Source organism: Accipiter gentilis, chromosome Z, assembly GCF_929443795.1.
Source record: "Accipiter gentilis chromosome Z, bAccGen1.1, whole genome shotgun sequence".
Lineage (NCBI taxonomy): Eukaryota > Metazoa > Chordata > Aves > Accipitriformes > Accipitridae > Astur > Astur gentilis.
In genome coordinates, this window is record NC_064919.1 from 79,378,320 (window position 1) to 79,405,442 (window position 27,123).

At 41.3% G+C, this 27,123-nt stretch overlaps 1 protein-coding gene across 1 annotated transcript; it reads left to right on the forward strand.

Moving 5' to 3' along the window:
* The first annotated feature begins 163 nt into the window (after positions 1–163).
* KIF24 (kinesin family member 24) lies at positions 164–27,120 on the forward strand. The gene is made up of 12 exons (XM_049795043.1): positions 164–792; positions 4,082–4,271; positions 6,143–6,240; positions 8,314–8,529; positions 10,078–10,165; positions 12,220–12,341; positions 13,946–14,051; positions 16,722–16,793; positions 17,031–17,140; positions 18,066–20,507; positions 21,417–21,510; positions 23,821–27,120. The coding sequence occupies exons 1-12, from the start codon at positions 179–181 to the stop codon at positions 23,959–23,961; spliced, it is 4,293 nt and encodes a 1,430-aa protein (XP_049651000.1). The 5' UTR covers positions 164–178; the 3' UTR covers positions 23,962–27,120.
* Positions 27,121–27,123: the final 3 nt, after the last annotated feature.

Sequence of the window (27,123 nt, forward strand, 5' to 3'; positions counted from 1 at the left end):
CTGTAGTGTTTGGCAGTCTAGTGTATTGTAAACTTGGAATTAAACAAGCTTCTAGCCTAACTGCAGGTAATGGCATCAGGAAATGTGTAGTTTCTTCATTAGTAACTTTGTCAGATGTGATGTTTCATATTATTCTAATATTTATTTTGTTTGGTTTCTTGTAGACTTTAGCTTGAAGATGGCATCATGCCTTTATGAATGCCTTTGTGAGGCAGAACTTGAAAAATACTATCCCCATTTTGCTGCCTTCGGTCTTCAGAAGATTGATGAGCTTGCCAAAGTTTCCACAAAAGATTATACCAAACTAGGGGTCCATGACATGAATGACCGCAAACGACTCTTTCAGCTCATTAGAATAATCAAAATTATGCAGGAGGAAGACATTGCAGACTTAAGCAAGCAAGGTGTTCAACGAAGTGGCCTTTTTGTTCAGCATCAGGTGACCAGATCAGGTCCCCGTAGACAGCTGCATTTTGAGTCCTTCTTTGAAGAAAATGATGGAACGGTTAAAGACTCTGAATCTGAATCATATGGTTCATCTGATTTCAGTGCTAATGAAGAGAAGAACAGTGTAGGGGAAATGTTGGGACACATTCAACCACATGATTCAGAGCTGATCAGATTAACTAGAAAAGACCTAAGTACTTCTGGAATATGCACAAAAAAGGACCTGAGCTGTCCAACAGTTTCTGATGATATTGCTCCTCTCCTGGGGGATTCTGAAGCTCCTATTGTACAAAGAATAACTCATATTTCAGGGTATAATTATGGACTACCACATTCCTGTGTCAGGTAATAATCAGTCACCTTTATTTTGCTATATTTCAAGTTAGTTGTAATTATTTCTTTCTTCTTTGTGGAGGAGAATCTGTCTTCATCACCTCCAAATAAGCAATCCTACCACTACAGAGCAATGCAAAATCTCATAGAGAAGAGTGATATTAATAAGCACTTGCGACTATCTAAGTCTGGTAGAAGGAATCAGTTGAATTTCACCAGCTGCCACTCATCGAGGTTGTCTAAGAATAGTCTTTATTGTCTTTCAGAATATAAGGCTTTGTTTTCTTGATGTTTTGGCCAATCTTTCTTTCTCTTTTTCTTTCTATGAGACTATCTTGCAAAACATTATTTTTCCAAAATATGGCATTGTCAAGTTTTTCCCAGTAAAAAGGATACATGCTGTGATGGCTATATTTCTTTATAAAGAAGTTTCTGAACTGGAGCTTTAAAAAGAAACAGAATGAATATTACAGGGTTGGGGTATAGACGTGGTGGTGAGAGGGATGCCTTGCAGCTGTTTCCCAAGCACATGATCTGTAACTTTCATACTTTTCCCAGTGTTTGGTAACAGATGTGCTATGGTTATGTTGAACCCCTGATAAATCTACCCTGGCAACACTTCTAAAGCACAAAATATTTTTTTTCCTGATTCAGCAGCAGAGCACATACCCCTCTGCGCACATACTACCAGCATCTATCTAATTGCAATGCAGCCATGGCAGTTTTGTTTTAAAATGCAGTGAAGGCAGGTAGCTATGTGAGGTTGGGGCTTGGTCTGGGAAGGCTGTGGAGAAAGATTTGGTATATGGGAGGATCCATGGAGTGGTGGTGTCAGTTACAACTCCCATTGAACATGCATGTAGCCTGGAGGGATAGATGCTGTTGCCACAGTGGAAAAGATCTAAAGTGACATAGTAGTTAGAACACTTAAACTGTGAAATGCAAGACACAGATTTGTAACTCCCCTTTGCTGGAAAAAAAGATCCCCACATTCCAGAGAAGTGCACTAACCTACTACTTATATTGGCATCTTAGTGCATTCTCTGTCTTCTCTAGAAGCTGAGCCAAGGTGCAACTAAAAGGGCAGGATTCATAGTGCTGGCGAGTAAAAAATGGTACAGTATAAGCTAATGGCTTAGCTAGGGGAGTTCAAGATTTTTAATCCTGTGATGGAGCCATGTATCTCCATTGTTCTCACTTCCTTTCATTTTTCTTCTCTTTTTCTAAGCATGTTCTTCTGTGCCTAGCATTATGGTTCATCTTGTGGGCTTTCTGCATCCTCTTCCGGACATGCCCAAGTTTCTCCTTCTCCTGTTTTGACCACAGAGTATGTGTTGTGCATTCCAGGCTTGGGCCAGTCTGCTGACACTTTGTGACTCCTGTTTTGCAAGTGCCTAACTCCTACCCTGAATCCATCCATTCCCATGTCATCTTGTGATTTGACCACTGCGAAGGCAAATCTAGTCTCATCTATGAGAAATGTTGGAAATCACTGGTGGGATTTCAGATGGCAAAATGATAAAGAGCTCTTTTAATATGTTTAAAAGTATTTTGCACTTGCCCACAGCAAATGGCTTGATTTTGGCAGTAGTAGACAGGGCATAGTGATTCTTCCGACCGATTGTCTGATCAGGTTTCTAATGATCTGTGTCAATATTTTTTGTTTTTCTAGTAATAAAAAAAATCCATTTTGTTATAAAATACAGTTTCTAATTAAGAAAGGTTAATAGAAAATCTAAACTTCAGGTTCAGCATTCAGAATTAAAATGCATTCTGTTCCCATACTCTGTACTGGAATGAATTTATGCCTTTTCTCTCATGAACAGAGCCTCCAAATCTTCAGTTTTTTCCTTTCTCCAAATCTTGCAATCAGTCTTTCTTCCTTCAAGCTGTTAGAGCACAACAGGCTCTTTCTGTAGGTCACTAAATCCAGCCTCTGACATGAGAATTAAACTTCAGAGCCTCTGATCATCAGTTGGACAACATTTGGTGCCTAGTGATATCCATAAGCTCACACTAACTTATGAAGCATCTTATTTCAAGTATCATTGCCTTTCTTTTCAGGGGAAAGAATTTTCCATCTAAATGCAGGGCCTGATCCTGGTCAGCATGGGAAAGCTGTACTAAAATTAAAGGGACTCCAGTTACAAGTAAAGTTTACTTGTGTGTAGTCTTCGAAGACCGCATCTTGAGATTTATATCTGCATGTTGTATGCTTCTGAGGGATCATGCAGCACAACAGCAATGATACTACAAGCTTGTAGCTGTAATGAGATATTGAATAACTTGTGGGTTTGGTTTTAATTTGTTATATTACTAGAATATGTTAGTTTTCAGCTGCTACATTAAGAGATTTTGGAAGGACATTTGGACAGCATGGCAGAAACACTACTTTGGGGCAAGTTGGGGCTTGATTAAAATGATTTTTTTTCTCACAATTTGACATGCAAATCCAGGCTGAAAAGCACTACTTATTTGGCTGAAGACAGCTTGAAAAAGGGAAAGGTGGGATGAATACCTTTTGGTTGAAGTCAAGCATACTCTGTATGCTGCATCACAAAATGCTTTACACAGTAGGTTAATCAATGAAACACAAAATGTCCTCATGTTTCTGAGGTGTCTAGAAGGGAGCTAAAGTCAACTTGCCAAAACACAAGAGCACAACTTTGACTGTGGTCTGAAACCCCATAATTTTTTATGAAAAAAATAAAAAACAAAACCAAAGGGGAGACAATGAAGAGATCAATATTTCAATTTTCTTTGACCTGACTAGGAACATGGTGATACTGTCTTGTTTCCCAGTTTGAGTCATTTACTTGTAACTTGTTCGACAGCCTGTAAGAGGAAGAATGAAAGCCAGCATAAGAGGAAAAGCAACTAAATATTATACCCTCTCCTTTTCAAGATCTGTTCATACTTTTATCTGTACATTATTAAGTGACTAATCAAGACTGCAAATAATTTCAGCAAGATTAAATTTCATTGAGTTAACTCATGTATTATGCCAGCTTTAATCACATGTTTGTGGACAACTGAAAATATGCCAGTCCAGCAACAAGTTTAGGAATATAGCTATATATGCATATAACTATTTTTTTTTAACAGAAGTGCACAAAAGGCACCTGTCTATTTAGGAAAAAACAGCAGAAAGTTCACCATGTAACAATGAGTGTGTTTGGGGTTTTTTTTTGATAAGCCATTAAAGACAGAAACATTTATCTGATAAAGCTAACAAATTTATGCCTATTCAAGATTCTGTAGTAACCTCATTTTAAAATGTAAACCTACGTTATTGTTGTAGATCCAGTACTTCTGAGAAAGAGACTCCATGGACAGAGAGTGAAAAAATCAGAGTATGTGTCCGAAAACGTCCTCTAGGCCTGAGAGAGGAGCGACGTGGGGAGGTTAATATCATCACAGTGAAAGACAAAGAAACCCTACTTCTTCATGAGAAGAAGGAGGCGGTTGATCTCACCCAATATATTTTACAGGTAACATGCTCCACTTGAATGTTGTGTTTATGGGCCAGTCACTTGCATGGATGGGATAAAGAAAATTGTGCTTGGAGTTTCCATGAGGGGAAACAGAATAGGGCTGTCTGCATTTCTTGCACTGAAATAGTGGTGGGCTCTTCTATGAGCTCAGCATAACTATATTTGAATTGCTTCTGACTTATGCCAGCCTGTGGCAGAAAACCTGAGCCCAGAATTTTAAGCCTCAAAAGCATGTCTCTTGCAGCTTGCTTTGTACGTGGCAAAATAAATCTACTGCATGCCTTGCTGCAGGAAAATTGCCTGCTGCAGGGTCTCCTGATAGCTTTCCAGGGTACGTCAGTGAGGAGTTCCCTTTTCACTATTTCAGCACTGTAGGTCTGTTTCAGTGAATCACCCACACCCTTTTCCCCTCCCCTCCTTTGTTCTTAAATGCTTTTGAAAATTAAGTTCCCTTTTGGTCTTTGTTTCTTAATCCCAAATACCTCATGCTGTCATAGTTCAAATTCTCACTTTTGACTGACAGCACCAGGAACAGAACTGATTTCTAGAGAGCAGCAAGCCATTCTCACTCTACTGGGTGTTATTTTTACAGTCTGGGTCCTAGGAACAACTGTTTGGAGTATCCAGTAAAAATTCAGTTTGCAGCTCTGGGCCCGGTTCATGTACCATCTTTTACGGTGTGACACATGCAGCAACTCCACCCCACTCCCTCCATCTGACTACCTATATTTGGCATTTATGCCGTGCTTAGTACCTTAGTATCTCAGTGCTGAAATAATCACTAATTAATTTTGTTATGTCAGCCCAGACAAACAAAATCTTGCTATCAAACAATATAGTCCAAACAAAAGTATGCCATGGTAAAGGCTGTGTCTATTCTATAGGACCCAGGAGAACTTCTCTGCTGCCAAGTCTGGCTACTCGCCCTGCCTCCATCTCTGGTTCCTATAGAAACGACAGCAAGGGGTACAGAGCAAATGGGAGGTGGTGAGGCATATTCCAGCTCCACAGCTGGGGAACCCAAACTACAGGCCTATCACAGAGCACATCTGCCTGCTGAGCTGAGCATAGCTGCTGAGACTTCCTGGTTTAATCTGACTGTGCACTAGTGTGGTTTTTTGAGCATCATTGAAGGGATTCTTAGTTCTAGACATCTACCACTTAATTCACACTGCAGTTAATTTTTTAGAGTGCAATGTTAGATACCAGTCCATGGAGGCTCTTTTGAAAAATATGATGTTTATGACTGTCCCAACAAACACTATTCATAACCTAGAAGGAGCCCATAATGAATTCTGTTGCAGTGTTTCCAGAGACCCTGCTGCTTTGGGTCAGATATGGAGTATAGGATGTTTTGGGTTTTCTTGCCCCCTTACTGAGATAATACAATCCATCTTATTTTAGGAATAGCTTCTTTTTTCTCTGGCACAAAAATTTTTTAAGTCTGCAGAACATAGACAATCACAACTGAGGACTAATTTTGAGAGTTAAGAGTTGACTCTGAGTTCTTTTTTACTGTTACAGTCTTACTGTACATCTGTAGACTGATTCATTTCAAGAGTAAGTTTTCTTTAATTAGTGTGGGTTTTTTTTCTTGTCAGAAGGCTATGATATGTTCTGCTCCAGAATGATGGGAAATTAAGGCATCTTTTTTTTTCTTCTCCTACCCTCAGTCTCTTGATTAGTCGTAATGATGTGTTCCTGCATATGTTGTGCTGCATGGTAAATGTGCTAGATCACTTTGTACCTGATCCAAAGCCATATGAAGTCACTGGAAAGACTTCTGTTAGTTAACTTTAGCTTTGAGTGGGGGTGAAGGGAAAGTGAAACGTATTCATTTTCATGTAAAGATCATATTTATTTTTCAGCATGTTTTTTATTTTGATGAAGTCTTTGGGGAGTCATGTACCAATCAGGATGTCTATATGAAGACAGCTCATCCTCTCATTCAGCATGTTTTTAACGGGTAGGGCGTCAGTGCTTACATTTATTATTTTTTGTCTTGTTGTTTTCCAATTTCATATACTGCTTTAATTTTCTGTTACGCTTTTCATCTTCTGGAAAATAAATTCATTTCACCTTTGCCACATACCTTCCCCCTTTTAGAATGTCTTTGATTACAATTTAGACAAAATAAATCAGGGAAAACTTTCTTCACATTTAGTCAGAAATCTAAATCACAGAGGACATTAAAATTGGATCTCAGGTGAGGCAAAGAGACACCATGGCCAGCCTAGAATGAAAAAAATGTGCGCCAGGATTTCTGAAGTCTAATCTCCAATCTAACAAATGTTTCTGTGTGGTATAGCACACTTACCTGTAGAGGAATATTACCTCTTTCATGAGACTGCTGTGAGATATTTTTGCATATATTTGTGCAGTTCACAGGGCAACAGAAATTATTAATAACCTTGTGATTTATTTTTATTTTATTGTTTTATATTTGCTTAGAGGTTTAATCATACTGACATACTTTGTGATTACTGGGAAATTGATGGTGGCTTTACATAAGTGATCTTACTTTCACACAAAGTAACAAGCTTGAATATAATTACAATTTTGAGTCTTTGAAGGAAAGGATCACGTATTCCTGTTGAAAATTAACACAATGGAGCATTCTGCTACTGAAAATCTCCAAGTACCATCAGGAGAGATAGAGTATCATGCTCTTGAGAAAAGGAAAGTGAAAAAGGAGAATGAGGCTCGTAGCTTGCTGCGTAATAATCACTAAAGGCACAATTCACATTACAGCTAATCCAGTAATGCCACCAGAAGAGATGCCACTGTTCTTTCTCAGCTTTCCCTAAGTTTTCTGTTAAATCCTGCTGCATCCCCTTCACTGGCACTGGTCTAACCTGACACCACGGCGAGCTAATTCTGCAACCTAAGGTGGCAAGCAATTGTTCACTGTGCCTACTGCAGCCCTACATTTCTACCCATTTCTCTGCCAGGGTACTGAGCCAGCTAAAAAGTCTTTTTTTTAAGGTGGGGGGGAATAAATAATTTGTTCTGTAGTATTTCTTTTTTGGCTGATTCAGTTCCTTAAATCTGTTCACATCATACATGTGGGTTCAGCGCTTGTATAAGAGCAATGATGGGGAAGGAGAAGTAGGCACACAGTAACCTCAACTTAGGTGGGCTTGAAGGGCATTTTATGTGCATTGCCATTATAATGTCAAGGTGATATGATGACAAAGCTGGAACAATCTGAAATAAGCCAAAACTATGGTTTCACTAGCTGGAGTGAGTGAACCAAACAGCTGTCTGCCACTGAAAGGGGATGATCTTCTTCCTTACCCCCCACCAGACACATTCCCATAGGTTACATGAAGCCAGTTTGGGCATATTTTTTGATCCTCTGTGAGGTACTTTAATTCACTGAAACAGCAGAAAATTAGTTCGCAAAAAAGTGGAAAGCCCTCTTTTGTTTCAGTCCGTAGAGTCAAACATCAGAGCTAGCACAGGCAGGGCTGGGTCAGTGGGGTAGGTTGCACAGCTGGGAGCAGAGGAAAAGAAGAGCAAGACCTTCCCCTAGGCATCAACTCTTCAGATTGACTTAGCTGTGTGCAGGACTGCAGCCTGGGACAAAGTAAACTTGCTCAGTAAATTACAGTGCTGGGGTGTTAATTTTCATCAAGTACAGCATGTTTTAATACAGAACCTGACTTGTGGCTGTTTTGCATCTCATGTCACAGTAATTTTTCTCTGTGATTCATAATCAGTAGGATTCCCATTCATATTGCTACGATACTTCTGCAGCATCTAAACAGCTGGAAGAATGATAATGAATTCTTAGTTTTCTTAAATTTATTTTTGGCATCTGGAAGAAAGGAAGAGAGCCAGCACTATGTGACATGCCAGATCTCCATAGGACGTGCTTGGGAATCACTGTTAAGTGTTTTGCAGTTTCCCAGACAGAATAGCAAACCAAATCTCATTGCTAAGAGGCCACTATAGATAGATATTGACCCTGCAGAATCTTTTTTAATAGATATGAATGAATCGGATGTGACACTAAAAATACAAGTTGTCTTCACAGAGGCAATGCAACCTGCTTTGCATATGGGCAGACTGGTGCTGGCAAGACTTACACTATGATAGGTACTCACCGGAACCCAGGACTCTATGCCTTGGCTGCCAAGGACATCTTTAGACACCTGGAAGCATCGCAGTCAAGGAAAGATCTCCTTGTTTTGATCAGTTTTTATGAGATCTACTGTGGACAGCTTTATGACCTGCTAAATGGAAGGAAGAGGTATTTAAATAAAAATATGTTTTACTATAAACCGATGGTTAAGAATTAGTTGGTTACTGTTTATAGACTGGTTATTGTTTCATGCAATTACATTTAACATATTACCATTTACAGTAAATGTTATGTATTTAATTAGGGTTGTTCCTAGGAACTACTTAGAGAGGAAGGCAGAATCTGACACTAAATACTGTGGCATAGATAGGGGCTCCTGGTTTTTACTGTTTTGGGGAGGAAATAAGTAAGAATAAAGACCTATGGTTGACATATGAGCTCACACTGTTTTGCTTACACTATAATAATATACTAACTGAGCATCCACAGGTAGAGAAAGAACCTTCTTGTGGCCAGAAGTTCCTATGCCAACCATTGTGGAGTCCCTGTCTTTCCCTGCTCAAACATAAACTTTGGCTGTCCCTCCTGCTGTGCCAGTGGGGCTTTGCCTCTTGCCACTCTTGTCTCTGAAGATCCTGTTGATCTCCCACTTACCATGCTTGACACTGCAAAGTCTGTTCACCTTCTCCCTGCACGCCTTTACCTGGCAGCCCAGTGACTCAAGCAGAAAAAGCCTCTGCAGGTGATGCTGCTATCACCCTCAGTAGTAGCACCTCAGCCCCAGACTCGTTTGGATGGATGTATAATCCTACAGGAGCTCTATCCAGAATGGAAATCGGAACAAGTCAGTACATACTTAGTATAAAAAAAATCACTGTGATCTGAAATCTCTAAATAAATTAATAGTCAGTTAAGATCTCTGCAGTGAAATCTTTTCAGAGTGATCTTGAAGGGACATTACCTGTCAGCTGGAGGCCTTCAGCAGCCTTAAGAGCACTATCCTTAAAGCACACTGGAGGGCTCAAGAAGAAGGCTTTCTGCCTGGGGAAGTGAGCATCTGCTCACAGAGGAAAAACCTATTTCTGTGCATGTGTGTTCCTTTTCTCCAAAACAGTCTTTAAGGAGCAGGTAGTGTAATCTGCCACGTAAAGAGTCAATTTACTAAGTAAGAAAGAGTGTCCTTATATTCTCTGCATGTCCATTAGCTATCTTACATGTCTCTGAAGGAGAAAATTGAACTTCCTCCGGTGTGCATCATGTCTGTATTCTTCCTGTATACTGTAATGCTTCTGTGTGATTCATAGCAGAGGTGCTCTGAAATCTGACTCTGTGGCTATGTGAGCTGCTTTAAAATCCTGTGCAAAAATCTTGAGAACTTGAACAGAGCATAACTTACAGTCTGAACTTGCTAGAGGAGCCTGAGATGCAGTTTAAAGAGGGACAGGAACTCTAAAATATAAACATGATAATTTACTTCCCTGCTTTATTACATTCCTGAACTAGCAGAAATGCATTGCTAATGTCTCCTTAACAGTGAAATGTCAGTGGTACATGTTACAAATACCTCTTCAGCTCTGAAAATAAATGAATGACAGTGGTGCCTCTTCCCAGTCAGTAGCCTTGATGCTTTTTCACAGTGTCATGGCACTGACATGTGTTTTCATTGCTGCTAATTGACATTTCAGAAACCTCCTTTCTGTACTGTTTCATTTTCAGACTTTTTGCAAGAGAAGATAGCAAGCATGTTGTTCAAATAGTTGGACTGCGGGAGGTTCAGGTGGACTCAGTAGATCTACTATTGGAGGTAATATCTATGTCTGCGATTATTTTTTGTCTTCTGCAGCCTGATTTGCTGATTTGCAAGTGTCCTGGGTTTGGCTGCAAGTGGCTGCGTGGTACTTAGTTGCTGGCTGGGGTTAAACCGTAACAGTGAGATATGTCATTTACAGAGATTGTTATTTGTTGTATAGTACATGTCTATGTTCCTGTTTAAGGTTCTGAAATTGGCAACCCCAGCAGAGCACTGAGGAATACTATTAAAAGTGCCTTTATTTAGTAAGCTTCTTGGGTCACTGTGACTTGTGTTAGTGACATGCAAGCTGTTGATTTACAGCTGTTGCTTCTGCTGCCACTCCTTATGGAAAGATCTTTGCCAAGAAATAGACTGCTATCACTATTCCAGAAATTAAATTGTGTCCCAGCAAGGGATGCTGAAAGCTGGATAAGTATTTTCTCCCAGTGTGGTTTCTTTGGCTTCTATGAACTTAAATTTTCTACATTAAAGGTACGTGGATGTGGGACAAAAGATATAAATTTGAAAATTAACAGAACTAGAAATTAGAAAATACTTAAGATTGAAATATTGATCTGAATTAGGATTAAGACACTGCTTGGATAATGATGGGTGATAACAGCCACGTAAAATTAGGATTGTTAAATGGTAGCTGACATTCAGCACAAGCAAGGCTTCAGTTTTCCTTCCCTGCCTGGCTGAGCCCTGAAAGGTCACTGGCAAATTTTCCGCATTGTCCTGCAGCAAGCAAGCTGGTTAAATCTGCTCTCTATTTAGGCTCACTTTGCATACTTTAATTCCTTTCTCAGTAAGGAAGTGTAAATTACAAGTGCCTGATAGTGTAATTGACTCATTAAAACTGGCATGGTGTTGCCCGCTTATATTCCATTAAATTTTGTTCTTCATCTTCCCATTAACTCCAAGCTTCGGGACATGCTCATGATGCTTCTGCAAATTAGAGTGTAAATTTGCTATATGGCTGATTAACACATTCCTCTGGATTATCACATTCCACATTACAGAAGAGCTATTAAATGACTTTATTCTTACAGGTATCTCAGCAAAAAAATAATTTGATATTGTACACAGGCCCTTTTGAATATAGAAATCTCACTGGCTTGACTCAGGCTTTTGAATAGTCTGCAACAGATATATGGGAAGAGTCCTGAATACATCCCTAGTTATTCACTATTCATTGATGTTGGCTTTGGTTCAGAAATTATCTGCATTTAGCACTAATAAAATGCTCGGGAGCTGCTGGTTACGTTGCTGGTTGAGAACTGGCCACTGAAAGGCATGAATAATGCACATCTGTCAACTGAGAACATATTGATTTTGCTAGATATTATTTTAATTTGTTCTTACAAGCAGAAACAAAATTAATGACTGTTTTATGAATGCGCTGCTGCAGTTGCTGCTAGACTTTCTGTGACAATCTTTAAAAGTTTTCAAAAGAGAATTACCAGATTTGTATTTCAAAGGGGCCTTTGTCTTTCTGCCTTGCCCCTCTTCTATGTTGTCTTGTGTTATTGTTGTATTGAGTATAATTGATGTTCCAACTTTGTTCCTTACTCTGGCACAATTTCTTTTAGTTATGGAAATGGAGAAAGGTTTTGGCACATTGTCTTTTGTGTGTAACTTTCTGGATAACAGTACCATCTATTACATGAGAAAGTGAAATTTTAAAAGAAGACTTCAAATAGTCAATCTCATGAGTCTCTTAGGTTATGTCTGCAGTCCTACTTTCTTTCATTGCTGCCATACTTTTGGCATGATTTTATAGTTTGGATATTTTGCAAATCTGAATGAATGTGTGATGCAACAACTTCTTACCTGCAGTATGCTCTCTAAGCTTTAGTGTCACTGCAAGCAAGTCCATATACAAAGTTCTGAAAGGAACATTGGAAGGGATCCAGTTTAACTTATTGTCTGCCTTGCACAAAATTTTAAGGCTGTAATGAACCATTCCTTCTAATGTTTCCTCATCTTAGGAGGACAAGATTGCTTTCTGAGAGGCTGTGTTTTTATTTACAATTTGCTTGGATGTTGTCCCCCTGATTTTGCAGGTGATTCTGAAGGGGGGAAAAGAACGTAGCACAGGAGCTACTGGAGTCAACTCAGATTCCTCTCGATCTCATGCTATCATCCAAATCCAAATTAAAGACACAGCCAACAGGACATTTGGAAGGTAAGTCTAGAAGTGGGAGTGCTAAGGACTGATGACTAAGTCAAGCCCAGGGACATCCAGGACGCAAACAAAGAGGAGGTGTTGACTTAGTGGACAGCCGTGAGTTAACTCAGAAGGTAGAGCTCAAAGAGACTTCGAGAAGTTTCACAGTCCTTTCTCTGTTCCCAGGGAGAGCACTTACACCACATCTGTGAGAGCTTTGCCAAACTTGTTTGTAACAATTTCCAGCGAAGGGGCTTGGCAATCAAATCTACCCCTTCATCTTCCATGTTAGAAAGCTTTTCCTGTCTGATGTTAATTTGGCTAAAGGTAGATGTCTGCAATGGGCATATCCACCTGTGAGCTCGTCACCTTTAAAGTCAGTAGAAAGAAATGGTAATTCCTGGGATCCATTTCGTGCCATTCTGCAGAGTCATCTAAATTAGGTCAGATGGATTTCCCCCTCAAAGCACCTCTGTCCTGTAATTGACTACAATGGGAGCCTGGGTTGACTAGCTCAGGTGGAGATGATTCCATTAGAGATGTTTGCCTTTGGTCAGAGGAATCATAGTACCTCACCTAAACCTCCCTGATAATTTGAGAGTGTGACACTGATGCTATCTGCAGCAGACAAAAAGATAAGTTTACTTCCTCTTGTAACAGCCATTTTATGTATTTGAAGATTGTAATTGTGCCTCTTAGTCATCTTTTCTCCAGACTAAACAACCCCAAGAAATAGGTCTGAGAAGAGAGGTCTAGGTATCTATATTACTACTGAGTGTCAGAAAATCATGCTGACGCACCATTCCAGCAACTACCATGCAGTCTTGCTTCCCAGGATCTTATTTTAAATACAAGGCAAAATGGGAGAGCCACAAATAGTGGAGAGAGGAAAAGGCAGAACAGGCAGGCTTAGAAATAGAACTGTATGTGGTTATGCAGGTGTGGCATGTCTTCCACTTTTTTTTGTTACAGAAAGTGAGGCAGAGCTGGAGTGGGGAAAGGATCCCAAAACATGCTAATAAGAGAAGTCAGGGCTGTTGCAGGAAAAGAAGAGGGGCACAGACAAAGATACACTGCAACAGTCAGAACAGGAGCTGGCACCCAGAGCTAGGCAATGTGAGAGGGATTAATGGAGTTTTGTGGAAGGAAGGGACAAGGAACACTGAAAGCTCAGTGTATTACTTACTACACTGGAAATTTCTGTTCATATTGCCCTGAATTCCCATTTGACAGGGCAGTTGTCTGTTTTACCTGGAAGGAGAATCAAGAAATTTACAGTTTCTTTAACTGTGTTCTAAGGAAGCTGCAAGCATAGTTATTATTTGGAGAGATGAATGTGTTGCACTTTAAATAGCTTACCTGTTAAACTGCGGGGCACTCATCACACGCAATTACACTTTCTATTATGATTGTGTTAGTGCCAAGATACTCTGACACTGTTCCTGCTGCTATGCTTATTTTGGTGCCTCAGATATTTCTAGTGGGTATTTCTTTTTGTTCAAAAGTAGTTGTTGCTAATCATTCTTCTGAAGTCATGTGTTGCAGCCTTCTGGTTTAAAAAAGAAAAAGGGCTGGGGCGGAGGGGGAAGCCCCTAAGATAAATGCAACTTTGTTTTTTCTAGGATATCATTCATTGACTTGGCTGGCAGTGAAAGGGCAGCTGATGCCAGAGACTCAGATCGACAAACAAAAATGGAAGGAGCAGAAATAAACCAAAGTCTTTTAGCAGTAAGCTACTAGCATGTCTGGGGAAGGTTTTGTTTTTAATTATTAGCATGTGTTTTAGGATAAAACTGAACCACAGAATAATATATGTATGTATTCCATGGAGGTGAAAAAATAACCAAAGTACTAAGTGTGTCCATTTTAATTATCTCATGCCTGAAAGACAATTTCAGATTTTTAATCCATTCTTAGAGCCAGCCAGGTAAACACAGCATGGAGAATGTTTGGTATAGTATAATAAGTGTCACATATTTTATATAGAAATTTTCATCCTTTTTACTTTTAGAGAATATTGGCTTGGGATTGCCATATTTGTTTCATAAAAGCACATCTGTTTCTGCTGGTTATTTTCACCACTTGAACTCAGATTTCTCTTTCAAATCAGGAGTAAAGGATTTAAATACTCAAGAGCATAGAAACTAGCAGCTCAGGGTTGGGGGCGGGGGCAGGGAAGGAACAGGAAGGAATGCACTCTTAATGCAAACTGTCTTTTACAATTATATACAGTTACGTGAAGAGGGACAAGGAGCAAAGAAATGCCATCTAAGATAAAGCAGAAGTGCCTCAAAGCATAAACTGTGCAGCAGGCTTTGCACCTCCTTAATTCAAATGAACAAAACTCACTGGTGACTGAGGGCTTCTCTAAGTGAGACTGAAGGTGATAGGCAATCAGTATGAGCCAACAGTGCAGTAGTTAGTGCACACAACCTGTACCTCTTAGTGTACTGTAAATAGGAGGTGGCTTGCTCTGTTTTGAGATTGTAGAATGTTCTTTTGCACAGAATATTAGCATTCATACTGGGAGATAGCCTGTAAAGTGAATGTTTTTCTGTAGTTCATGCTTTCTTGAGTACTTGCTGGTGAGTAACTGAGAGGCATGCAGAGTCAGGACCTGAATAGAAAGGATTCCTGAGAAGTGAGGCTTAATGTAAGCTCATGAAACTCTTTTAAAAAGAACTTTACAATCAGAATGTGTGTATTTTTGGTATTGTGTGAAGCTGAGTAAATACCTAGGCCGTCTACAAGTAGGGACTGAATTAATTATAAAAGGCGTCTTTGACTAAGTCTACATGACCTGCAGCCTGTAAAACCTAGCTCTGTCCGCAATGATCATAACACTCTCTTCGGGCCTGCAAACACATGAAGTTTGAAGTTTGCTGTTGGTTTGAATATTCGTGTTGATCAAGTAGAAGATATTCAGATACTGCAATTATGAGAAGCAGAATAAAAAATGAGACTAATTTGATCTCTTACTTGTAAAGGTGTGATTTTTAATAAAATGCAGTAAAACTGAGAAATAAATGTCATTTTAAGTGGGTGTATGTAGAACGTAGTAAGGCTTTAAATGTAGAAAGGCTGCTTCAGGCTAGTATCACCATGACAATGCTGTAATCTGCTTATTTTTCTTTTGATATTTGCTCTAAATGACTTGTCTCATGGCTATACAGTCCATTTCTGCCAGTTTTAGAGAGCAGCCAGGCTTGATATGGAGTCTGATGCTATTGTGCTTATTCCAGTGGAAACATGGCAAAAAAGTGCACATCTCTGAGTTTGAACATGACCTCTTTTTCCAAGGCTGGTAATAAATCAGGGGATGTTTCTTCAAGACTACAGGCTACCTCTGTTGATGGTTATTAACAATAAGAAGATCTACTGAGATCTGTGAAAGGCATGGGTGTATAGCTGCTCATGTTCTGTCAGTTTTAATGGGATTTCTGTGGCTGTATCTCCACTCCCTGGGTAGTCTGTTGTTTCATTCTCAGTGTTTTGTGTATAGTTCTTATTAGCCTGTCAAAGGTCACAGTAACATGTTCGTTTAGACAGATGGGCTGTATCTATAATACCTTCTGAGCATGGGCTTGAACCTGGACTTGAACCCAGCTCCCCTCACAGCTAATTGTTTGGTGCTGGTCCATGCTCTCCCCTTTGGTTGGGTTTGGCACATTGCACTGGTGTGAAGAGGAAATGGCTTGAGATCAGCTGCCTTCTAACACAGCCCAGTGTACCCATGCATAGATGGGACATCTAGACTGCAGATTATAGTCAGTATGAGGAGGAATATGCACGTATTAGCTTGTGCCATCTCTGACAGAGGTACAAAAATGCTGCCAGAGTAGCGTAAGAAATTTGCACTGCTGTTGTCCAAAGTGTTGGGGTATTTTCAGAAGAGGAAAAGCTTCTAAAAAAGAAATAAATTTGTACAAGAAGGAGCTCAAAAAGCTCTGTTCTTAGGGTACACCTGCCCTACAAGCTGCTGCATAGTCTGGGGTACACCTAATCTGGCTTCAAACTAGTTAGCTATGGTGAAGGCAGCAGGAGGTCCACAGTAGTGTGGAGCTCTATGTGTGCTAAATGTGTGTATTTACCCAGCTTCTTGGGTTTTGTTTAGCCCACAGAGCCATCAGGCAGGGCTAGCTGTGCTCTGTGCTGCAGCTTTGCTCTCTTTGAGTGCAGCTAAGCTGCTGCTGCTAACTGAACTAGCTGAAGCTGGCTGTTCATGGCTGTGGCAGCAGCAAACTCCCCTTGAAGGGGACATCACACAGAAGGAGTCAAAGGTGCAGGAGGGAAATAGTACATTTATAGGTTAGGTTTGATGCAATTCAGTTCCTTGCCAATGTGTGACTGATATGTTTTTCCCTTTCTGTTTTTATCTTTTTTTTTTTCTTTTGATAGCTAAAGGAATGCATTCGGGCATTGGATCAGGAACATGCGCATACTCCTTTCCGGCAAAGCAAATTAACTCAGGTAAAACGAGCAGACAGGAAACAGCAGAGGTTTCCCTGAGGAGGACAAAATAAAATTAAAAAAAAAACTTTTAAAAGGGCATAATTCAATAAGTGCTATTGAACTTGAAGAAAAAAGAAATGTGTAATTTTTGCAAATGTTAATTTTAAAGGTAATCAGAGAATCAAGGCCAACTGCTAGTTCCTCCAGGCAGTACATGAATTGCTAAGAAACTTGTTTTTTTCCTTCCAACCCTAGGTGCTAAAGGATTCTTTCATTGGCAATTCCAAGACGTGTATGATTGCCAATGTATCACCTAGCCACATAGCTACAGAGCATACCCTGAACACTTTACGATATGCTGACAGGTAGGTGATGAAATTCAATCTTGCCAAGGTGAAAAACACAAAGGAAAAGGTAATGTGTGATGTTTGTGGTTACATTTTATGCTGGTTGCATTGGAAATGTTGATTTAGGCAAGAAATGCAATTTTCACAATACAAATGAAATCCTTACATGTTCCAACTCTTATATTTGGTCTTAAAATTCTCTGGGTCTTGCAAATCCTTTCTGATGATAGCTTTTAGTGATGAAAATACCACTGTGCTCCCTGTAACTGCAGGATTACTAACCTCAGTAACCGAAAGTTTTGTTTTAGTTTTGTATTGCAGTTCTGCCTAGAACGCGTGCAAGTCCTTCACCCTCTCTCCTACACAGGAGGAGCTAAATTACAGGCAGTGCAGTGCTGGAGTTGGGAGGACAAGAGATGCTTAAGGGGAAGAGTAGTAAAGGAAACAGTTGAGGGGATTGGGTGGTAGCAGTTAAAGCAGCTCTTCACAGTTACACTGATGAGTCTGATCCAGGAGCACTGTAGCTCTTTACACATATCACCTGAGCTAATTAGCCCCACTGCAACTATTCCAACGGCCCTAGTTTGTGTCTTGTGGGGCTCTATGATGTGCTGTAAAGAGAACTAGCTTGTCTGGAGCTGGCACTGTGCCACGCTGCATTATAAAGTGTGGAAATGCAATCCCCTTAAATTGAAACAGAGGCCATCTTCACTCATTTGACCTGTTATGCACTGCTCAAGGAAGCACTTGGAAATACCTTTCCAGATGCTGAGGCATTTTTGCAGAGGGGGTTTGATGCCTGCGTGGATCACTGACAATTAAAACAGAAATAATGACATTGAATTTGGTGTTTAGCCTTAATGTGTGGAAGCATTAGTTTATACTGAAGGCACTGTTATTTATCTGGAAGCATGACATCTTCTAAAGCGAGCCTCATTTACAGGGTCAAAGAGCTGAAGAAAGGGATTAAATGTTCAACCCCTGTCACAAATAGGCATCGGACAGCTGGAAATGTATCTCCAAAACGTGTCCAAAACTCTCCCTCTCTGCCACCTGCGGAAAAGAGCTCTCCAAAGAAAGTGAAGCTAGGCCTCCAGCATCCCTCAAGTGCTACAAAAACAAAGGCTTGTCCTGCAGCACTCCAGCCACCAAGTGTCCCTTTTACCTCTACCCCCAGGGGAATCAACAAAGGACATGCCTACAAAGGAAATCCCAGCGCATCCTGGTTCCACCACACTAGCCCAGTTAAGGGAGTCCTACGGATAGCACATCCCCTAAAGAAGAAAACTGATGATCTGCCCCCCCACTCTGAAAAGAACCCCACTGCAAAGGACTTCATCATCAAAAATGCTGCCATGGCAGAAACAAAAGAGAGTGGCCAGAGAGACAAGTACATGCAAGACAGACCACCTGTCCAGTGCCTGAAAGTCCAGACAGTGCAACCTGTTCAGAAACAGCTTGTTTCTAGGGATGATTTTTCCTTTCCAGATGGAAATCTGCCTTCCGATGGCAGACAGGAATGGGGAAATGCCTTTGCTAAACAATGTGTTGAACCCTGGACAAATCTGCCTCCATTTCAGAAGGAAAGAGAAGAGCATTTACGTCTTTATCACCAGCAGTTTCAGCAGCCACCTATTCTACAGCAAAAATTGAACTATCAATCTCTCGAGAGGTTTTTAATGCAATACAAGCCCCAGGAGATTCAAGTGAAGCAGGAGCTGAGCCGTACTCCCACAGAAATACAGAGCAAAGAGGGGATGCAGCTGGAAGATCTGGATGACAGTGATTTCAGTGAAGATTCTTTCTCACCTGTCTGTAGTCAAAAGAGCGTGAAAAGGAGAAACACCAACAAATGCAGTCAACATTCATTTTTCCTTCATCAACGAGAACAAGGAAATGAAGAAGAGCAAAAAGGCCAAAAGCGACAGGATTTATTTTTTAAATATGCAATACCCACTCAAGAACATGAACTAGATGACAGTTGGGATTGTAGTGAGGGCAGCCCAAAGACAGAGGAATCCATTAAAAATGCAGGCTGCAGCAAAACTCCATCAGACTGGAGCTATGATTTAACTATTGAGTCTTCTCCAAGCAATACTGCAGAAAAACCTTACTGCCTGCAGGAAGATCCTGCTTGTAACTGGAAAAATGGCAATGATGTCCTAGCTGATCACAAACAGTACAAATCCAAACACCGATGTCTCGTTTACTCCAGTAAAGCCACCTTAACTCCAGAAAAGGGTGCTTCAAACTCATATGTTTCTCCTGTATTGAAATCAGGAACTCCAGAGTGCAAAGAGATTGACTTCCAGCATGAAGCAAAGGAAGAATCCACTTTGGATAGACAGGCTGCCCTTGCAGGAGATGTAAAATGGAAAGCTCAAAAAAATGGAGTTAACCACTGTGGATCTTCCAGTTGTTCCTCAGAATTCACTTCTGAGCTAATGGCCCCTCTCACAGTACCCCTTCTCAACTACAAGGAAACAACTGATACAGAGAAAGTGTCTCCTAACCACGAGAAGTCCCCCTGTGTGAAGCAGATGTCGGACAAGAGCATACATAGCTCCCAGAACAGGTTTGAGGAAGAGGGCTGGCAGTGTACTAGAAGCAGAGCTCTGACAGACAGCATGCTGGAATTGCGGGAGCAAATGCGTCGCGGTGGAAGACACTGCACCCTGCTGCGTTCCCCACAAACAGCGGACAAGTGGCTTTCACCTGCCTGCTGTGATGTGAAGGCATGCTGCTGCCTTCTGGGCTCAGGTTCACCAAAGCAAGGAGTTGTTCACAGTTTATTTGTTGGATGTGACCCGACAGAAATATCCACAACTAAATCCACGGGCTCCAGGGGAGACAGAGAGGGTAGTTCGTTTCTCAGTAACTCAATGTGCAAAGAATACTCAGGTGGCAGACACTGTGATGCTGATATTAAAGATAATACTGGTAATTCAGGAGAATCTAACTCAAATCAAGGATCTAGTGTTGAGTCCGTGGCTCAGGAAATAAATGCTGATATACCTGAAAAGAGCTATTTTTCAGGTGCCTCATGCTTTCTCAGTGTGGGCCATACAGATTACAGAGTCCAGTCCCCCTCTCACGAAAGCAACCTGCTGTTGCAGCCCAAGTCAGGACTGAAGAATGACAACTTCAGTCATTCTGAAGACCCAGCCAAGTCAACGTTCAGCAGTGAGGAGATAGGGTTGCTAAAAAACAAGTTAATGCAGAGTATTATTACACAAGAGACTTTTTCTGCAGATTCAGGATTTGCAATCAAAGAAAATAAGCCATTACCAAATGTAAAGAGCCCCTCAGGCATGTCCAGCAGCAGCTCTCCGGGTGCTACATCAGAGATGGGAAAATGGCAGAGGGAAGCCCTAGAAAAGGCACAGTAAGTCTTGTTCATTACTGAAGTTTGTCATGAAGCTTAGAAATTCTAGACATGTGATACATTTGCCTTTATTTGTACATTATACTTGTATGTACTTCAAAAACCGACGGGAAATCAATCTATGAAATAATTATTTAATAAGATTAATGGTAATTTATAGTCATTTTCTTATAAATATATGATTGCTTGTTATTTAGTGATATTTTAAAATCTCACAGGAAGCCAATTATTCTATTAGAGTGTCCTCGGATAATGATAGAGGAATGAATATTATAATACAAATTGCAGCTCTCAGTAACTAAGTGGCTTCCTATAAACCGTAAAGTACCTAGAATATACCAAAAGCTCCCATCAAAAATCTGGTGATAGCTGTTCCATCCCTATGGAAGGAAAACCAGCTAGAGCGGCTGGGCAGTCACTGAAGATGTAGGTGTAAAGCTTCATAGTACTATGAGCTGCTACTGTCAGCTCCCAAGGACTGGACTGCATTCACGTGACTGAAAATATGTTGTTGGTCAGAGAAACTTGCTGATAGGAATGAACAGCAGCACTGCCTTCCTGCTCTGCCTATTTTTCACCAAAATGACCTACAACCTCATGGTTGTAAGCCATTTCACCAGTTAATTAGACAATTTTTTTGCTCCTGGATTTCCCTGTGGTAAAAAAGTAGTATGTGCCCCTGTGCTGTTTATGCTAACAAGAGGCTGTGGTCACTCCTCTCTGAGCAATCCTGTTACCAAGGTTATCTCTAACCCTAAACCAGTACAATCCACTGGTGCACTGGTGCGCACTTTCTGAATGCCAGGGACACAGGACAGCAAGCTCCTTCTGAAAGGTTTATTGAGGCCAACAGTAGTTATAGGTAGCACAGCAGGCTGTGTAACCAGTGGTATATTTTATATTAATCAGGCAGGACATAATTCGGGCCCATCGGCAGCAGTTGGATGAAATGGCATCTTTGTGCTTCAAGGAAGAGTGCTTGATAAATCAGATAGCAGCAATGGTAAGATGACGATTTCAGTGCCCATTGAACCTGCATAAATTAATCTTCGATATTACTAACTTGAATTCGTGATGTGACATTCCTCATCAGTTCTTCCTCTCATTCTCTGATGCCTCTCAGAGTACTAGGAGAGGCCACTCATTTTCAGTACCTGTTGTGTCTTTGCCATTCTCCACACTGCTGGGTCCTTGGGGGAGAGGGAGTCTGGTGGGCCAACTCTGAACCACTTGTCTCTGATAAAACAGCTTTCTATTATCTTGCATCATGGGTACCAGACTGTACTAAACAAGTATCTTTCCATGTGACGTTTTTCTCCTTACAGGCTGGAGCAAGTAAGTCAATACCATAGAGAACAGCACACCCCTAAAGCATGACACTGGGATGTCACAGTTGGTGGCCTAGTGCCACATTGTCTCTTCCTTCTGGGAGTCACTTGCCTACCACACTGCAGATGTGCCAAGCCCTGGCTCCACTCATTCCAATGCTCTAACCACTGTGACTTGTGCCCTCCCAGGCTCTTGACTTTTATCACTCAAGTGCTTCTTGGCTTATCCTTGTCTTGGATGGCAGTAGTGTACGCTAGACTAAAGACTGGCACCTGCACGGCCCCACTGCTAGCCAGGCAATCCCAGGTCTCTGTTTCTCCTGCATCCAGATAGACGCATGTCACAGCTGTGTGAGAAGTCTCATCTCTCACCTAGACTATTTTAACATTTCCCAGTGAGAACCTCCTGCCTTCCCAGTTCCCTCATCTTATCAATAAAGCCAAGCTCTATTACTGCATTACATTATCAAACCATTTTAATTCCTATCACAGTTCGGATCTGAAGTACATTTGCAGGGACTCTTGCCTCAGGGATTTCAGAATGGAGCCAGCATGGGGCTTATTTTCTGTGATTTCCAGCAGCATGTGATGTTTTACCAGATAACGTATAGTAGTTCACAAAGCAGCACAAGAGCCATAAATTGTATTAGTTTTGTGGCAGAGAATGCAGTGATACAAAGCAATCTTTTATTTATTTATTTTTTAAATTTCTTTAAAACCTTTTGAGATTGTTCTTCCTACGTTTGTTAGTCACTGGACACCAGCGACACCCCTCACCCCTGCCCTCCCCTCCATTTATTTGCCCCTTGCAGCAAGCAATCATTTTCTGGCTAGCAGAATTACAAGAAGCTTGCCAGGCCTCCCAGCAGTGTGCAAGTAACCTATATCCTGCAGTGTTATTTCACAGCATGACCTTTCTTTGGGCATTGGACTTCCCATATCAGTTTCTCTCCTTCCACTTTCAGATGGCTGCAAGTTCTGTAGCCATGAAAATTTGGCTTCAGGAGAGACTCCTGTCAAAACCAGCCACATACTGAACCAAGCAGTATTTAAAGTGCTTAAGAAAAATAGGCCATGGCAGCTGGGCTGGTCTTCATTACCGTCCTGATGTCCCTGCAAGACAAGGATACAGTGCACAAGATAACTGGAGTCCTGCCAAATAAGCTTTTGAATGATTGATTTTCATGCGGTGGCAGTTGAAGTCCCTGGCCCTGAGGATGCTGACACCTCCCAGCTTCCTAGGCACTGACCTGTGAACAGAGGTACCAAACTGTTCTCAGCTGGAAAGCCAAGCAAGTCTGAGGTCCTGCCTTATTAATACAAGCCCTACTGAAAAATAACTGCCTCCATTTCAGTTTTAATCACAGTTTCATATCACTTTTTATCCATGTGGCAGGTTGCTATGGAAGCTATAGTTCCCTTTGGCTGAGTCTATATATGCTGCTGCTATTTCTCATGTCGATCTAGCAGACCTGTGGCTATGCAGGAGTTGGACTTGCCCTGTGACCTGATGTGAAATAAACCCTTCTGTCTCCCAGGAATGGGCTATTATGTCTAATCAATGAGTGGCCCAACTCACCGTTTATTTTCATGATTGCTAGGTCCAATACAAGAAGTGTCAGGAACAGAGTTCAGTACATTGTAAAACTGCATGTCAGATGACTGGTCCCTATACCAAACATTTGACAAGCTAACCAGTGTAGAAGGGTGGTAACAGGTGCTTTATACATTTTTATTTTTAAACCATGGTATTACCTGTAATTTCACCAACAGATAAAACTACCTGAGTAAGTTAACCTCAGTATTTAGAGGCATTGACCGCTGTGAGGGTCAGGACTTTAATAGGGAAACACTGATTTAATCTACTACACTGCAGAATGGAAAACATGCTTTTATGCACTGCTGCAGTGCATAAAATATGCTGATTTTTCTCCAACCTGCTGCTACTGTTGTTCCCTAAACTTTTCTTTTGCCTTCCTCACCAGGATTTTCAGAACTTCATGACCAAGCTGGATGAAGTCTTGGTGCTGAAGTCCAAGTGTATCCAAACGATGAGAGCCCAGCTTCAGCTCTGTTTAGCCTCTCCTGGCACTGACATGTCCCTGCAAACACCTCCGCCAGTTTAGACCTTCTTTGCTTACACATGCAAAAGAACAGCTATGGAAACAGCCAGTGTTTTGCCATGCTTGGTGCTGCAGAGTGTGGGTGGGTAGGGGATAGCTTTTGGTTTGATGTTTGTGATTAGTGTGTGTTTTAGATAAGGATGGAGAGAATTCTGAGCAAATGAGAGATGACTACTTGGCACCACAAGCTTTCGTATTTCCTTAATACCAGTAAGCCATGTTCTTCAGAATAATTATTCAGCAGCCTTTAAATATCTCACCAAGCAGCAGACAGTCCTGTCCACAGTATTCATGGCAGCTTCTCACACATTAAAGGCACTTCAGTGTTGCCAAGAAAATGAGGGGGAAAGAAAAAAACACCTTGAAGCCAGATACAGGTCTGAACAGAAATGCTCAAAAGCTATCCCGAAAAGTGTTTGCAAACGGAAGCCAGGAAAGAGAGACGAGCCACTGTTTGTTAAGCACACTAATGTAACTAGACTGTAAGTAAATGGAAGTCAAGGCAGGGCAAGAAGTACTGTCACTTTCAGAAGAAGGAAGGCTGCCATCCCATTTGTTCTTTGCTTGGGATGACGACTCCAAAGCTCCTGAAAGAGGTGGGTTAAATCATGGGTAATGAGTGGGTTAGTAGGGAATTTGCACCAAAGCTTCATCTAGCATGTTAGTGAGCAATATGAGTTTCATACCTGCTGCCAACAGTGAGAGGCCAACAGCTTACCCACTGCAAACAATGTCTGATCTCTGCACTATGGCACAGCTGTAGACCACTCATTGTCTGGACTGACAGAATGGATTTTTCACATCAAAAGAGGATCTGGTTAGAGGCAGTAGGATGTCAGAAGCTGCCAACAGTGCTGTTATGTGAAGCTGGTATTTGAATCAAGAACTACAGAACGATCAGCTGGAGCCCTGCAAAAGCTCTGCTACTGCATGCATCACAACTGAACCACAAAACAAGTCCACTTGCTGAAGCCACAGGTGACCTTGAAACATGCTCAGCTGACAATGTGCTGTGTAAGCGCTCCCACTCCAAAATCAGGGCTGTCACAGCACATTCGGCCATCTTGGTGTCTCCTCAGTAATGCCTATAGTAGCTCCATCAAAGCCTGCTCAGTAGCCAGAAATGCCAAGGGTAAGGGAACACTGCTGTCTGACCAGCTGTGAATTTTACTGCCTGTTTCTTCAGCTACCCCAAGAAGCCCAGGTTTGGCTGAGCAGCCATACACTAATTGCAGTGACACTCGGTTATCTGGGTTACATATTTGGTGCAAATGTTCCCAGGAATGTCACACAGCATAGCCCTGGGGAACAGAAGTGCAAGGGGCAGACTTGTCACAGAAGAAGAAAGTCCTACATCAGTGCCCTGACTATTGGGGTTTTTTTTAGCACTGGTTAGTCTCCATCTTGCAACTGAGACTGGATTACTCTGTGGAGCAGAGAGCAGTCCCTCCAGGGTCTGAGTTTATGAGTCTCAAAGTGGTTCCTGTGTCGAGGCTACAGGGCAGAAGCAAGTCACACCTGAACCCAGGTCTCCCTTTTCAGAAGCCTCCCCACCCTGAGAAATGAGGTTTCTAGGAGCAAGACTCTTAGTGTCAGCAGTATTCTGGTATTTGTGCACAGCATAGAACAGTCATGCTTGACAGCCACCAGAGAGCTATAAAGCAGTGGGACACCCAGCGCCTCGTTAAAACCATGGAGGGAGGAGCAGGCATTAAACTGAGCTTTCCATTTAGAACAAGCAACTCTTAGAAAGCCTCCCCCCACCTCCTACGGCCAGGGAGAGCTCTCCAGTGCATAAGGTAAGGAGAACAAGTTGCAGTTGGGTGGTCCTTGGACCTTCTGAAAGCATAAATGAAAGCACTTAGAGTAGTTTCCCCACCGTCTCAGGAAGCACACAGAAAATGGCTGTTGGAGAGCTGCTGAGAAGTTTTGCAACTTCATTTGGAGCTGAGGAAATGGTCGGGCTGCAGTATATGTGCACAGGTCACAGGAAAATGAGCTGTCCGCCAGTAATGCAATGCTAGGGAGGAAACTTTGCTCCACGTACTCTGACATCTGGGAGACCAGTATTGGTTAATTGTACTTTCAGGTTTTTTTTTAAAGAGCAGCTCAGCAAAGTACATTCACAGGCATTTTTAGTCCCTTACCCAAGCTGGCCATTTCTAAAGCAACACACAAGGAAGAACCATTCACACAACCAGTGGTGCCATGTCCTAACCTCAGTATTTTCAGCAGTAGTTGTAACGAGACAGATGAGTGACCAAAAATTTCCATGAGTAGAGGAAATGGGAGTTAAGTCAGCTACCAAATTTGAGCTGCTTGTAGGTCCTGTCTGGTCTACTGTGCAAAAGGCAAGTCCAAACCCCAGTGCAAGTTCCCAAAGCAGGAACTATTCACTCCCTGGAGGAATGGCCAGGAAAAGTGAGAACAACAAATAAACAGAACAACAAAGCGGTTTTCCAAGGTCTGATAATCTTTTTTAAACTGGAGTCATCCAGCCAATCCACAAGAATATACCTTGTTAAATATAAGATTTTTATCATCGGTCTGTCCTCAGAATTTTATTTTTCCCTACTGAATGTGAGACTTGACTAAAATAAAAAAAATAAAGCAGCCCTGGCTGTGAAAATCCACCCATCCTTGGCAATAACAGGAGTACAGAGATGCTTGAAGTGCTGCATGCCCACGAGATACCAAAACTGGGCTCCTAGTACGCAACAGAAACCACCAATCTTTTGTCAAAAATGGTAACATTTTTCTCTCCACTCTTATGGTTATTACCTAGATGCTGCTTTAATTTTTGTGTGAAAATGTGCTAAATGAGCATTTTAGAAGTGTCACCCCCTTCCTGCTGTTTGATATTGCGCCGACAACTGATGTGAATGGTGTTCATTTCAACTTGAGGAACGTATGTGAAAGTGTTTGTCATTACAGCAGTCTAAGAGATCAAGAGAGCCTGGCCATGTACAACCAAATAAATACAGAACTAAAATGGGTTCACTTTTGGATTCAGGTGCAACAAAGACTAGTAATGCTCATGGCAGATGGTTGATATTTTATTTAAGTAATTTACATTATTTAAAATAAAATTCAATTTCTACAGAACTCTGGTAAAATTTGAAGTAAATGTGATCAAAACACCTGTCTGTTTGATTGCAAAAGATT

Coding starts and splice junctions, on each gene's coding strand:
- KIF24 (XM_049795043.1), top strand. CDS start 179: ATGGCATCATGCCTTTATGAATGCCTTTGTGAGGCAGAACTTGAAAAA. Junction 14,052..16,721: donor TAAACCAAAGTCTTTTAGCA/GTAAGCTACTAG, acceptor TTCTTTTGATAG/CTAAAGGAATGCATTCGGGC. Junction 17,141..18,065: donor ACTTTACGATATGCTGACAG/GTAGGTGATGAA, acceptor CCTCATTTACAG/GGTCAAAGAGCTGAAGAAAG.